Below are 15,768 nucleotides of genomic sequence, written 5' to 3' on the forward strand. Positions count from 1 at the left end.
CCCTACCCGCTGTGCTATCGCTCCAGCCCCCTAAAATTAATAATTTTTTTAAAAAAATCAGTAGAGCTGGGAGAGCTGTGTAGTCCTGTTGGTGTGCATCTCTATTAAGTGGTGCTTAATGTTTGAGTTTTCACCACTGTGTTAATCAGTGGGGACATGGAATCTGCAGCCATGAGCAGCTGAGCCCATTGGGAACGTTTACGCACAAGAAAGTGACAGAAGGATGCAGGCCGCCTCCCTCCCTTCCTTGCCCTTCCTTTGCTGTTGCAATGCCAGGGTAGCAGGCTCACACATTTGGTTGTCGTGTTCGAAGAAGGTGGGTTTGTAGGGAAGCTCTCACAAGTGCTCATGAGACCTGTGCTTGGGGCGGGGCTCCCATCATTATTTGTGGTGGTCGCACACTTAGCTGTGCTGCTCACACACACTTGGCTATGGCACCAAGACCCCGCACAGCAGCACAGTTGTAGACTGTGTGCATGTTGGGGGGGGGGGGGCCCAGGGCTCCAACTCTCAGCCTTAGGCTTGCAAGAAAGGAGATTTATAACACAGATGCATCTCCTGGGTCTCCTGGAAGATGTTCTCTAAAGGTCAAGAGTTTTTTCCTTGATAGTGCAACTGATATTCAGGGAATATGTGTATATATATATATATATATATGGACTGGAGCGATAGCGCAGCGGGAATTTGCCTTGCATGTAGCCAACCCGGGTTCAATTCCTCCATCCCTCTCAAAGAGCCTGGTAAGCTACCGAGAGTATCCTGCCCGCACGGCAGAGCCTGGCAAGCTCCCAGTGGCGTATTCGGTATGCCAAAACCAGTAACAAGTCTCACAGTGGAGACATTACTGGTGCCCGCTCGAGCAACTTGATGAGCAACGGGACGACAGTGCTACAGTGCATATGTATATATGTATATATATATATATGTGTGTGTGTGTGTGTGTGTGTGTGTGTAGTAGCACTGTAGCACTGTAGCTAATATAGGTCTTTACTTAATAGGAACCCAAACTATCTTAAGTTTTTTTTTTTATTTTTGAGGGTTTGAGATTTGGATGACACCCAGCGCTGCTCAGGAGCTATTCCTGGCTGACTCTGTGCTCTGGAGTGACCCCTGGCTGTGCTCAGGGACCGTATAAGGTGCCAGGGATGGAAGCAGGCTTAGCTGCAGGCAAGGAAGACACTTTATTGTTCCTGAAAGGTTATCCGGAATATCCCTTAGCTACTTTTTAACCCTCAGCTCCCGTCCAGCGCGGTCATCCCCAGCTATTATTGCCATAGCTGTCTCTTCTCTGTCTTACCTCCCCTCAGCCCCCCACACACGTGTGGTTAGTTCCAGCCATTGGCCAGTCCTCCTAACCCCTGTTTTCCCTGGCTGTGGAGATGGCAAACCACAGTGCCCAAAAGGAGAGAGAAAGAGAGAAGCAAAGTATCCCCCTTAGAGGCAGGCAGGGGTGGGGCGTGGGGGGCGGAGGGGTGATGGGAGGGAACCTGCGGACACTGGTGCTGGGAAATGTACACTGGTGGAAGGACGGGTGTTGGAATACTGTATGACTGAAATCCAATTATGAACAGCTTTGTAAAAAAAAAATATTTGAAGACCCAAAAAAAAAACCCATATAAATAATAAAAATTTTAAACACCGTAAAAAAACCACTTTACCTCCTCGACAATCTCTCCAGCCCCAGAGGTGTCTATTTTAGACTGTAAATTATCAAAGCGTCTAATTGGGTAAGCGGCGGTACAGCCTGGAGACAGCCGTCACTGACAAGCGAGTGTTGGTGAAATACACCAGCCAACCAGTCTGTGCCGGATTCCCCCGGGTGCTGACAGGCCCAAGGTCACGCTCTTGGCCAGCGTCCAGCGGCCACGGGCAGAGTCGGCGGGTGAGATCAGCTCGGACTTGCATGTTCTCTGACGTCCACGGTTGCCTCAGCAGACTTCCCAGAAACGTAGTGGAAAGGGCGATCCTCGGGGTCTACGGGGGCGAGAGCATCTCAGGTATAGAGTGAGGTGGGGACTGCGCACGCGCTAGAGATGGGCACCTGCCCCGGCCCCCGGCCGTGGGGGGGGTGGTGGGGGGCGCAGCCTGAGCGGGAGGCTCGGAAGATCTGACCTCAGGAGGCAATGCCGTGTCCCAGCCTGCAGCCGCCCCCTTCTGGGCTCTGCACGCTGCAGTTCTTGCCTCTGCCTTAGGCTTGGGGGTTCTCACAGCTGTCCATGCTTCTGGGGTCCTCGCTGTCCTCGGAGGGGCAACCCCTGAGCAGCCTTATGAAGTCTTTTCTATATTTTAAAAAAGCTGTGGGTGGCTGGACTCATTTTCTTTCTTTTTTTTTTAGTTGAATATCATTGCGAGATACACAGTTACAAAGCTGTTCATGATGGGGTGTCAGATATACAATGTTCCAATACCCATCCCGCCACCAGTGTACATTTCCCACCACCAGTGACCCCAGTTTCCCTCCCACCACCTCTCTCCACCCCAGCCTGTCTCTATGGCAGGCTCTCTCTCTCTCTCTCTCTCTCTCTCTCTCTCTCTCTCTCTCTCTCTGGATTATGGTTTGCAATACAGATACTAAGAGGTTATCATGTTTGTTCCTTTACCTACTTTCAGCACACAGTTCTTATCCAGAATGATTATTTCCAATTATCATTTTCATAGTGGTCCCTTCTCTATCCCAACTGCCTTCTCCCCCAGCACTTGAGCCAGGCTTCCAAGTGTAGACCAATCCTCCTGGTCCTTGCTTTTTGGGTCACAACCAGCAATGCACAGGGGTTATTCCTGGCTCTTCCTGGCTCTGCACTCAGGAACTACCCCTAGTGGTGCTCAGGGGACCCTATGGGGTGCTGGGAATCAAACCCAGGTCAGCCACGTGCAAAGCAAATGCCCTACCCGCTGTGCTATCACTCCAGCACCCTCATAATATATTTTTTATGTCCCACAAATGAGTGCAGTCATTCTATGTCTGTCCCTCTCCTTCTGACTCATTTCACTCAGCATGATACTCTCCATGTACATCCATTTATAAGCGAATTTCATGACTTCATTTTTCCTAACAGCTGCGTAATATTCTATTGTGTAGATGTACCAGAGTTTCTTTAACCAATTGTCTGTTCTCAGGCACTCAGGTTATTTCCAGTTTCTGGCTACTGTGAATAGTGCCACAACGAACATAAAGTGCAGATGGCATTTCTGCTGTGTATTTTTGGGTCCCTAAGATATCTCCCAGAAATGGTATTGCTGGGTCATATGGGAGCTCAATTTCTAGTTTTTTTGAGGCATGTCCATATTGTTTTCAAAAAAAGGCTGGACCAGTCGGCATTCCCACCAACGATGAAGGAGAGTCCCTTTCTCCCCACATCTGCGTCAGCACTGGTCGTTCTTGTTCTTTTTGATGTGTGTAGCTTTTTCAGTATGAGATGATATCTCGCTGTTGTTTTGATTTGCATCTCCCTGATGTAGAGCATTTTTTCATGTGCAAAGGTCATTTGTATTTCTTCTTGAGCCCATTTTCTTTCCTCTTCTCTAAGATCTCTGTTTTTTCCAGCATCTGGTACAGGTTCGGTGTGGGCCCCAAACCATGTTATGACAGTTCTGTCAAGTTCCTCCAGCACTCTCATTCCTTTTCTTTCATTCAAGGGGTCCTTCCAAATAGGGGTCCTGGAAGATATCTTTGTGAGGCAGGAGTATTCCGCAGCAGCCAGCAAAGGGGGCTCAGAGAGATAATACAGCAGCTAAGGCACCTACTTGCCTTGCATGAGCCCAGTCCAATCGTGGGCACTGAATATGGCTCCCGAGTAAAGCCAGGGTCTCTCCTGAGTACCACCAGGTGTGACTCAAACTGCCTTCCACGTCCCTTACAAAAAATGAAAGAGAAAAGGGACTCCCTTTCCATCCCAGAATGAGCTTTGAGAGGACGTGAGCTCAGGACCCACAGACCTTGGCAGTCGCTGGAGTCTATAATGCAACATCTCAGCCTGGATCTGTGCTCCCAGATCAGCCTCACACAACACACACACACACACACACACACACACATACACACACACACACACCACTCCATGGAGGACACGGTGCTTTCCCTAGGGGGTTATTCCAGTCCCCTCCGTCCTACAGTCCCTGCCGGCTTGCTGGGCACCCAAGTGTAGACCATGTGGAATGAGGCATCAGCAAACTCAGAACCTTCATACAATTAGTCGGGTGGAGTTCTCTGTTGGAGGGCCACACCCGGCAATGCTCAGGGCTTACTCCTGGCTCTATGCTCAGGACCACTGCAGGCAGGGCTCAGGTGGTGCTGGGAATCAAAACCGGTGGGCCGCATGCAAGGAGAGTGCCCTACCCCATGTACCATCTCCACAGCCTGCAACCCCCATATCTGTCACTCGTCTTCAGAGCTGTCTCTTCCCCCAGTCCTGGCTCCCCTGCTCCCCTCCTTTCTCGGTAATCAAACTTCCCGCACACTTGCTCTGTACAGGTTCTAAGCATCTTAGAACGAGTGATTATTTTAATTATCACAATTAAGCCAAGGCACTTTTTTTTTAAGTGGGGTTCAAACAACTCTTAACCAACCATTAGCCGTGCAACCATGGCTAAGTGGGCTGATCAGTGATATTAAGGCCCTTTCATCTAGAGAAGCATGAAGCTTTCCTCATTAACCACCTCCTCGTCTGCTTCCCTTCCCGCCACCTGCTTACCATCCTATCGGGGGTTGGTGTTTACTCTGACTGTGTTTGGGCCTCGCCCTGCTGTGGTCAGTACTTACTCCTGGCACTATGCTCTGGGAATACTCCTGGTGGGGTTCAGGGGACCCGATGTGGTGCCGAGAATCAAACCTGGATTGGCTGCGTGCAGGGCCAGCGCCCTCATCCCTGTGCTAACTCTCCAGCCTTTGGACTTTGTCTTTTCGATATTTGTATGAAGCCACTTGGGTTTAGCACCTCAGCTGCTTTCGGATGTTCATTCGACTCTCTGTCCCTCAGACAGGTAGAATCGGGTGAGATCCATGAAGTAAGATGCTTCCTTGCCTCGCTTGCCTTGCCTTGCTTCTCGGGCATGCGGCTGACCCCAGTTTGCTCCTGGCACTCCATCGGCCCCTCAGCACTGTCAGGTGTGCACCTAGAGGACCCCAGCACTGCAGGGGCTGAGCAGGACCACATCCTCGGACCCCTGCAGTGACCCGCCAGCCTGGTTGGTGGGAATCGCTGGGAGAGAGCCTCGGGCCTCCTGGGGCACAGCTTTGGGAGCCCCATCCCCAGCCCCCTCCCCCAAAGAAGTTGGCCGTGACCTCCTGGGTGGGTGGGGAGGGCTGGAGGTCATGCAGGGGAGAGTCAGAAGGGATGAGCCCCATGGTGGTGTGGGGGGGAGGAGGCCATGTTAGGGGAGGAGCAGCCAGTTGAAACACGGGCTGGCAAAGCGTCAGCTCGGAACAGGGGTGCAGGGAGGACGCGGGGTTAACGCCAGAGCATCAGGGTGCGGGAAGAGACCTGAAGTGAGGTACGGTGTGGAGGTGGGGTGCAGACAGGGAGAGGGGAGGAGGTGATGAGGGGAGCAGACTGTGCCTCTACAAGGTGGCCCTGACCAGCATGGACACGTTTGGGAGGTGGGCAGGCCGCAGTCCGTGGGCGTGCTTCTGGCTCCGTGCACTCAGAGATCACTCCTGGCGGGGCCCGGGGGTGCTGCCTGAGGTGCCGGGGATCAAACTGGGGTCAGCCGAGTCCAAGGCCCGTGCCCTGCCCGCTGCTGTACTATCGCTCCGACCCCAACCAGCGTGGCCTCTGACAAGGTCCCTGCTTGCTCAGGAGACCCCAAGGGCTGGTGGGGGGTGACGGGAGGGGGAGAGGCGGCTGCAGGGGGAGCTCTCGGGGGGGAGGGGAACCCTTCGAGCAGGCAACGCCGGTGGGGAAGGAACCTCGCAACAAGAAGATTTGGGTAACCCAAGCTCCGAAGTGGGACAAGGACTCCAGCCCGCTGTGCTCCTGGGAGGGGACAAGAGAGAGGTCTGAGGCGAGAAGGAAGGGAGGGGCGTCGGGACGTGGGGGCAGCAGAGACACCGTGAGGATGGGCGACAGCACAGCAGGGCCATGGAGGACCTCTTTTTTTTTTATTTCACTCTTTCTCTTTTTTCTTTTCTTTCTTTCTTTCTTTCTTTCTTTCTTTCTTTCTTTCTTTCTTTCTTTCTTTCTTTCTTTCTTTCTTTCTTTCTTTCTTTCTTTGTTTCTTTCTTTCTTTCTTTTGTTTTTGCTTTTTGGGTCACACCCAGCGATGCTCAGGGGTTACTCCTGGCTCTGCACTCAGGAATTACTCCTGGCGGTGCTCAGGGGACCATATGGCATGCTGGGAATCGAACCTGGGACATCCGCGTACAATACAAGGCAAATGCTTTCCCTGCTGTACTATTGCTCCAGCTTCTTTCTTTCTTTCTTTCTTTCTTTCTTTCTTTCTTTCTTTCTTTCTTTCTTTCTTTCTTTCTTTCTTTCTTTCTTTCTTTCTTTCCTTCCTTCTTTCTTTCTTTCTTTCCTTCCTTTTTCTTTCTTTTTAATTGAGTTACTGTGAGAGACACAGTAATAAAGCCCTTCATGATCGGGTTTCAGAAATAAAGTGTTCCAACACCCATTCCTCCACCAGTGTCCATTTCCCAGAAACCATTGCCCCTAGTTTCCCTCCCACCACACACCCCAGCCTGCCTCTTTGCCTCTATAGCAGGCACTTTTCTCCTCCTCCTCCTCCTCCTCCTCCTCCTCCTCCTCCTCCTCCTCCTCTGTCTCTCTGTCTCTGTCTCTCTCTCTCTCCCCCCCCTTTCCTTGTGAGCACTCTTGGAGGACTCTTCTAGCAGCCTGGCTAAGGAGAGAGGGGGCTGGGGTGGCTCCGGGTTGTGGGGGAGGGGTTGCTTTTAAAGGGGAGTGGCCACAGTGCAGAGGGTAGGTGACCAAGGGCTCCTCTGGGTCATCTTCAAAGTAGCCCCAAGACCCGGTGATAGCTCTGTACAAAGGCACGTGCCTGGCATGCACTGGGACCTGAGTTCGATCCCCAGCTCTGCCCAGCCCCTGAGTGCCCCGGGGGGCTCCGGGAACCCCCAGATAGCGCTGCATCGCTGAGAGGACTGTTTAACCATCTGACCCAGTTAACTGAGTATCTCCTGAGTAGCCCCAGGCTCCCTGACCATCATTTGGGAGGTTGTAGTATCGCTCCAAAAAAAAAAAGTCCCCTTCTTCTTGAAATGCGGAGAAGGACACATTTCCCCCGACTTCTTCATCCAGCTCTCCAGACTGCCTGCGCCTGGAGATTTCTCCATCCCTGGCAGAGCCCCGCTGTTCCCTCAGCCCCCAGGCTTCAGCGCTGAATCATCTTTGATCTCTGCTGGAGACTGGAGGGCTGAGCTCGGAGGCCAAACCACAGCCTGAGGCATGCAGGAGTGTCCAGCCCAAACCCTGCTGGGCTGCACTTCTGTCCTTCCCCAGCCAGAGAGAGGTTATGTCTGCCACCTCGTCTCCAAAAGTTCTGCCCATCCACCCACTGACTCATCTGCCCATCCACACCCCCCATCCATCTCATTTCATCCATCCAACCATCCATCCACCCAGCCACCCCCCACCCATCTATCCATTCGCCCACCAGCCATCTATCCATCCATGCAATCACCCATCCATCCATCTACCTACCCATCCTTTATTTAGTCATCATCTATCCATCCTTCTGTCCATCCATCCATTCACCCACCCAGTCATTCATCCATCCAGCCATCCATTCATCCATCTTCCATCCATCCGTTCATCTGTCCATTCATCCATACATCTATTCATCTGTCCATCATCCATGTATTCACACATTGTCCATCCATCTTAGTATTCATGAATATTCCATCTCTCTGTGCATTATCTCTCAATCCATCACATCTCTCATCATCTACCTAATACCGATATCTCTGGCCATTCACGTATCATCTATCTGTCCAGATATCCATTCATCCATCATCTATCTATCCATTAATTGTCTATGTCCATCTATTAGTCTATCCATCATCCATCTCTTCACTCATCTCTCCATCCATCCATCCATCCATCCATCCATCCATCCATCCATCCAATACCTCTCATTGGTCCATCATCTGTTCATCCCTCTATCATCTATCAATCATCTCTGTGTATATGTAACATAAATAATTACATAATATGTCAACTTAATACTGGGTTCACAATGTTTTGCACATAATAACAAAACATTTAATATAAAATACCATATCTCACCATGTGATCATCAAAGATTCTATGCTAAATTTTTTGCAAAGAAATGTGAATATTATCTGAATTTTATTTTGTTTTGGGGCTACACCCAGAAGTTCTCAGGGTTTATATCTGCCTCTGCACTCAGGGGTCACCTCTGGTGGGGCTCGGGGGACCATATGGGATGCTAGGGATCGAACCTGGGTCAGCCGCATGCAAAGCAAATGCTCTACCTGTTATACTATTGTTTCAACTCATGAATTTATGTTTTAATTTTGTTGAGGTCAGGGGAAATAGTTCAAGGGCTTGAGCACGTGCTTTGCATGCTAGATTCCACCTCCAGCACCTCCTCGTTCCCCCGGGCATTGTCAACAGTGACGCCTGAGTACAGAGTCAGGAGGAGCCCAGGGACACTCCTGTAGGTGTCCCAAAACCCAGAAATTGTGCCAGTATTACTTAAAACCAGGATGGGACGTTGATGTCATAGCAATGATTCTGGTATAATAGAGTATGCCATCTATAATTTAAAAAAATAATCCCTCAGAGAGTTGCTGGAAGCAGAACACAGCAAAAGCTGAGAATAGAGCTTTGTCAGCTGCCCTGAATGGCCCTTTGCAGAGGCTCCTCGATGCCTTTGTTCCCTTCTCGTCCACCCTGAGCCCTGCCCTTACGGGTTCGTCAATGGCTTCCCAGAGCTTCCTGCCATTGAGTCCTCTTCTCTCCTGGGCATCCCACGCTCTGCCCCAAAGGATAAGAATAACGGCATGACGTGATTTTTTTCAGGCTCTCTGTTGCTGGCAGAAGGAGATGCAACCACTTAGCTAAGCACGAAAAGGCGGCCACCTCCTTGCTGCTTCTTCTCACCCTTCTCGATGCTTCCCTGCCCGTTCCCACAATTCCAGCTCGCGGCCAACCCCTGTGATCCCTTGGTGTGCTTCACCCCTGCTTGCCTTGGTCATTACTCTCTCTCTGCCCCCCATCTTTGCTGGCTCCCCCCCAACCACACCCTCTCCTACGGGAACCCTGTCATGATCTCTCGTGTGCTCTGTGGGCCTCCAACACTTGACCCGAGCCCCCTGCCTTCCAACATCCGACACGGGCCACCCAGCTGGTTTTGTCTCTCCATCAGCGTTTTCCATGCTATGAAAAGCAAGGCTGGCATCTTCCAATGCGTGTTTGCTGGTGCTCCGCAGTGTGCCCCGCCCCCCGTGCTTCCTGGGGCCAACAGCACATTTGTTTGTTGATTGGTTCATTTCTCCATTCATTCATTCATGCACTTGTTTGCTCATTACGCTTGGACAGGGGTCTTAGAGAATTAGATAATGAGCGATGGAAATTAGATCCTGAGAGCTCATCTCATGCCCTGGGGGGAAAGGCAACCGGGATGGAGTAAGGAGCACTAAGTAAATGATGGTTGGGGGGATCGCTCGGGATAGTAGAGGCGTGCTGGAAGTAGACTATGGACCAAACGTGATAGTCGCTTGATGCCTGTATTGCAAACCATAACACTCAAAAGGACAGAGAGAGTAAGAGGGAATGTGCCTGCCACAGAGGCAGGGGGTGGGAAGGAGGAGAGGGGGTGGGGGGGAGGGACACGGGGAACATTGGTGGTGGAGAATGGGCTCTGGTGGAGGGATGGGTACTCAACATTGTTTGACTGGAACGCACTCATGAAAGTTTGTAAGTCTGTAACTATATCATGGTGACTCATTAAATTTTTTTTTTTAATTTTAAAAATTAGATTCTGAGCCGGTGAGACGAGTTTCCAGCCTCATGGCTCAGTGTGTTCATTTAGGAATCAACCAATGAGCAAAATGTCCCCACACAGCAGAAAGTCCATAAAGGAAATAAGGACCTTAGTTCGGTAATTACTTGTTTGACTGGTATACAGGACCCCTGACATCACTTTTCAGGCCCGGGCAAAATAAACACGCTGATATCTTGTTCAGAAAAGGTGCGGAGGGGCTGGAGCGATAGCACAGCAGGTAGGGCGTTTGCCTTGCACACAGCCACCCTGGGTTTGAGTCCCAGCATCCCATATGGTCCCCCTTGCACCGCCAGGAGTAATTTCTGAGTGTATGAGCCAGGAGTAACCCCTGTGCGTCGCTGGTGTGACCCAAAAAGAAAAACAAACAAACAAACAAGCAAAAGGTGCGGAGAAATTCAGGATGGTGCCAGGCACTTGGTGCTAGAAGCCAAGTTGGCATTCTCCTAGTTCCAGGCCACGAAGCCAGCTCTGTTCATCGGGCTCCGCTCTGAGCCTCTCTCTAGGCGCTTTCATGACACCCATGAGAACATAGTGGGGGGAGGGGAGAGATAATAAAGTGGGGGACGCACTGGCCATGCTTGTGGCCAACCTATCTATCCCTGGCACCCCCTACGGTCCCCTGAGCACCGCCGGGAAGATCCCTGAGCACCACGGGGTGTGGCCCCCAAACTAAACAAAACCAAAGTGAGGGAAACACTCCCCTGGGGTTTGAAATCCAGCGCGCACATTTCTTTAGGGAAGAAAATCAAATCCGCTCTGGGGCGGGCGTACGTCTGTAACTCAGTTTGCCGTTCCGTGTCTTTCAGACTGCTTGTCCTACTCGGCGCTGCAAGTCCTATCCCGGAGGTGCTACGGGAAGCAGCGATGCACAATCATTGTCAACAACCACCATTTCGGGAGCCCCTGCCTGCCAGGAGTGAAGAAATACCTCACGGTCAACTACGCGTGTGGTAAGAATGGGCCCTTTCAGGACAGAGAGAGAGCACACGTCTTTTTTTCTTTTTTACTTAACTTAAAAAAAAATTAGTATTGGTTGATATTCTGAGGTTTACAATCATGGTTTGCCATGCACATCACCCCAACACTTGCCCATCACCAGTGCACCCACCTCCCTACCCCAAGGACCTCAGTATCTCCTTTCAACTCTCTCCCCGCCCCAAACTCAGTTCTGTGGGTCAGTTCTTCTGTTGTGTTGCTTTTGCTTTTTTGTTGCTGTCTTGCTATGTGTCCCTTGCTATGTGTCTTGCTATTATGTGTCTTGCTAAGTCCCACATAGGAGAGATCACTTTGCACCTGTCTCTTTCCTTCTAACTGGCTTCACTCGGCAGGATATCCACCCATGTGGCCACGCATTGCATGATTTTGTTCGTTTTGTTTTGTTTTGTTTTGTTTTGTTTTGTTCTGATTGCACCCAGCAATCCTCAAGGGTGACTCCTGGCTCAGCACTCAAGGACTACTGCTGATGGTGCTTGGGTAACCATATATGATGCTGGGGATCAAGTCTGGGTTGGATACATGTGAAGTAAATGCTCTACCTAATGTACTATTGCTCCATCCACAGCTTTTGTTCTTTTTCAGAGCTGCATAGTATTCCACTAGGTATATGTGCTACAGTTTCTTGATCTATTTATCTGTACTTGGGCATTTGGGTTGTTTCTGCGTTTTGGCTATTGTACTAAGTGCTGCAATGAACATTGGTGTGGCTAGCCCTTTGGAATTCACGTTCTTGTGTGAGGGGGCTAAATGCTGACAAGTGGTATTTCTGGGTCATATGAGAATTCTTTTCCTGTGTTATGGCTAGATCTCCACATAGATTTCCACAGAGGCTGAACCAGGTGACGCTCCCACCAACACTGGCTGTTCCCAGACTCTGTGATATATGTCATTCTCACTGGCGTGAGATGATGTCTCAGTGTTATTTTGCTGTGCATCCCCTCGTCACGAGTACAGTGTTTCAGGCACTTACCTTGCATCCCACGAACCCAGTTCCTTTCCCAAGCTCAGAATCAGGAATCACCCCAGAGCACTTCTGGCTGTGCACATGGCCCCCCTCAAAAAAGAAAAACAAAGATTAGGCACTTTGTAGGGGGACTTGAAGATTTTCCCCACTGGGAAAAAGCTGTACCTTGAATAAAAGGAGTTTGCAGACAGTCCACCCGCCTACCCTGTCCCCTGATAGGGTACCAAACCCTCGGAGCCTGATAGGGTACCAAACCCTCGAAGCCTGATAGGGTACCAAACTCTCAGAGCCTTTTTCCCACCCATTATTCTGGCCCATGATGTGCAAGTCAGCAAAGATAGAGCATTTTCTTGGTCCACTTATAAAAAGTGTTTGAAAAACTTTGAAGAGTTTGAAAAACTCTGAGTCATCAGATGAGCAGCCTGTGGGAAGGGTTAAATAAAAGGAAGGGGGGTAAGCCGAGGGTGGAGAGATGGTCCAGTAGGGTCAGAGCACTGGCCATTACCGGCTCCCCAGACGGTGCCCCAGGCCCCACCAGGAATGGTCCCAGGGTGCAGAGCCAGGAGTAAAGCCCTGAGCTCCACCAGCTGTGTGCCCCCCGCCCCCCCCCACACACACACACATACATGCAAATAAAAAAAAGAATGAGCAGATGAGGTCCAAGTGATGTCACTGGGAAGAGAGATTTCCATCTGGGTCCGTGGGAGGTTCTAGAATTTATAACCTGTAAGAGCAGCTGGTGAGGTTTGCCTGTGAACCCTGGGGCCCTGCTTTCTGGCCCTCAGTGACTCGACATTCCTTCCCCTGCTCTCTCTGGGTCGCGTGAACCCTGGCCAGCCCTGAAGTGGCCCCCTCTTACCCCCTCTCTCTGGCCCACTTGTTTTATTCTCGTATTTGCTTTTTAAATTGCTTTTAAGGTGAAAAAAAATTTTTTTTTAAATTCTTGAGCCACTCCCAGCTGTGCTCTGGGTTTTACTTCTCACTCTGTTCCTTCTTTTCTCTGGGGTGACTGGTGTATCCCAGAGGCTCATGGATGGGGACAGAACCCCTTAGCCCAGTCTGGCTCCGAGGACCACACAGTCTTGCTTCTACGCGTGGTCCCGTGAAGACTGCCTTACGGCTGTTTTCTGACAAGGTCCCAAGTGTGTGTATGTGTGTGTGGTGTGTGTGTGTGTGTGTTTGGGGGTGGGGTGGGGGAAGGTTTAAGACATCAAGCCCCAGTCCCTGCATTGCACTGAGTCTGACAGGGACGAGAAACAGACAGGTGTGGCCCCTGTGGCACTTTCAAAGGTTCTAAAAGAGTCTGTCCATGCCAGAGGCGTTTGTAACCCCCCCCCTTTTGATCCCCACCCACCCAGCCTGGGGGAGTCCCTGGGCACTTTCCTGAGCCTGCCAGCCAGTCGCTGGCGAAGGATCCTCTGCATGTTGGAGGGTTTGGCAAGCACCGTCCTTCCATCTGAGTCCTGCGCTCTGGCGCGCAGACCTCTGGGCGGAGAACTGAGCAGACAACTGGGCAGAGAACTGGGCAGAGAACAGAGAACAGAGTCAGGATGGGTTTGAGACGAGCCGAGAGACAGAGGAGCAAAGGTGCTGCCCTTGGCTGGATTAAATCCTGCCAAGGAATCATCCTTCTGACTGGGGGCTGGGGTGGGGGGACAGCAGGGACTGTTTGCCTGCCTTTCTCCAGAGTATCACACAGGGCTCTGAGCAGCCCCCGCCCCCCTGCTCAGCCCCCTGGGAGGCCCTGGCATGCCTCCTGCATTGTCACTGAGCCACGCCACCAAGTGACTCTGGACGCTGCTTCCTCCTGCCTCCTGCACACAGACCACCACCCCCACCCCCCGGGCAGGAATGTTCCCTGGATGTTGATTCTGAGGCCACCCCAGAGCCTGCTGGTTGAGGGCTCTGAGAACGGAAGTGAGTTTGCTTGGGCTGAAGATGCCGAACTAGCTTTGAAAACACACACACACACACACACACACACACACACACACACACACACACACTGCAGTACAGTTGAACTTGCACCGTTTGTTTTGGCTTCACTTCTACTTCCTGTTGCCACTTCTCCCAGATACCAGCTGAGCTAAAGAACAAAACCCAAACAATTTTCTGCACAGCAAAAATATTTGGTTCCCTCCCCCTTTCTCCCACTGGCTGCCTTGAACTTGGCCTTCAGAATTCTTGCTCTGTGTCTTAGCTCTTGCCTTGGCCTCTGTCCGCCAATTTCCCTGGGATCCCTAAGAGCCTGTGACTTTAGTCTTAGAATCTACAGCCACTTTCTAGAAGGGTCTCACGGCTGCCTTGCTTCCCACATCTCCCCTCACCCTCTCTTAGAAAGTTTAGAGGTTTGGGGCTGGAGAGATAGCACTGCGGGTAGGGCATTTACCTTGCATGTGGCCAACCTGGGTTTGATTCCCCGTGCCCCCTATGGGCCCCTGAGTCTGCCAGGAGTGACCCCTCAGCGAAGAGCCAGGAGTAACCCCTGAGCACTGCCAGGTATGGCGCCACCCCCACAAACAAACAAAGAGTACAAAATCAAAACTTAGAGAGTAAAGGCTGGGGTGCTTACCAAGTAGTCTCACACAGGCCTGGTACGGCTGAGATCCTGGGTTTGATTCCCAGCACCCATGGGCCCCCGAGCACCCCCAGGCATACTCCTCACAACAAGGTTTTGAAAAAGAGGGTTGAAGAGATAGCACAGGTCCAAGAGTTTGCCTTGCATGTGGCTGACCCAAGTTGGGTCCTGGCACCACAGACGGTCCCTCAGACCCCGTCAGGAGTGATCAGGGGCCCGGGGTAGGCTTTGAGCACTGCTGGCTGTGGTCCAACCCCCACCCTGAAAGAAAGAGAGAGAGAAGGAGGGGGGTTGGAGAAAGGGTTGACCAGGATGGACACAGTCTGCATGCACAAGGCCCAGTTTTAATCCTGGCTCTGCACAGACTCCTCAGCGCCCCTGTAGACAGAGCTGGGTGTGGCTCCCACGAAAAATCCAGGGATGCCCAGGCTCCAGACAGGAAAGAAAGAGGGTCCAGAGCGATAGCACAGTGGGTAGGGCATTTGCCTTGCACGCGGCCGACCTGGGTTCAGTCCTCAGCATCCCTTATGGTCTCCTGAGCACCACCCGGAATAATTCCTGAGTGCAGAATCAGGAGAAACCCCTGAGCATCACCAGGTGTGATCCAAAAAGAAAAAAAAAACAAAGAAAGACAGAAAGAAAGGAAGAGAGGGATGGAGGGAAGGAGGGAGGAATGGAAGAAAAGAAGGAAAAGGAAGAAGGAAGGAAGGAAGGAAGGAAGAAGGAAGGAAGGAAGGAAGGAAGGAAGGAAGGAAGGAAGGAAGGAAGGAAGGAAGGAAGGAAGGAAGGAAGGAAGGAAGGAAGGAAGGAAGGAAGGAAGGAAGGAAGGAAGGAAAGGCAAGCCTCAGAGGATCATTCCATCAGTGGATTCCAGAATTCTCTTAGACTTACAATGGAAGCGAGGAGGTGAGGCATTCTGGGTAAAAAGCAGAGTGGTTCACATTGAAGGTAACTGTGTTTTTCAGAAGGAATTTACAGGCCTTAAAATTCCCCAAGTCATAAAGAGCTCACATGAAGACAATTCAGTGATTTCTAGTCGATGTCCAGAGCCGTGCACACTCTCTGAGGAATTGGTTGGCAGTGCCAGGGATGCCCGCAGCCACCAGGGCCTCCCACACGCAGGGCACAGGCTCACCAGCCAAGTCACCCCTACTCCCTGCTATACCCCCACGCTGAGCCATGGCCCTGACCCCCGGGAGTTAGGGTCAGACCCCAAAGGGGCCTGAGGAAACCCCAGGAGTTCCCT

At 51.4% G+C, this 15,768-nt stretch overlaps 1 protein-coding gene across 6 annotated transcripts in view; it reads left to right on the forward strand.

Annotated features, from left to right (window-relative positions):
* The window catches only part of EVA1C (eva-1 homolog C), a 95,225-nt gene that overhangs the window by 63,687 nt on the left and 15,770 nt on the right, over nucleotides 1–15,768 (forward strand). For all 6 annotated transcript variants that reach the window (XM_055129505.1, XM_055129508.1, XM_055129506.1 and 3 more), the window contains one exon: nucleotides 10,791–10,934. In XM_055129505.1, the coding sequence (XP_054985480.1) occupies nucleotides 10,791–10,934 (144 nt within the window). The remainder of the gene's footprint in view (nucleotides 1–10,790; nucleotides 10,935–15,768) is intronic.

Source organism: Sorex araneus, chromosome 2 (assembly GCF_027595985.1).
Source record: "Sorex araneus isolate mSorAra2 chromosome 2, mSorAra2.pri, whole genome shotgun sequence".
In the NCBI taxonomy this organism is placed as follows: domain Eukaryota; kingdom Metazoa; phylum Chordata; class Mammalia; order Eulipotyphla; family Soricidae; genus Sorex; species Sorex araneus.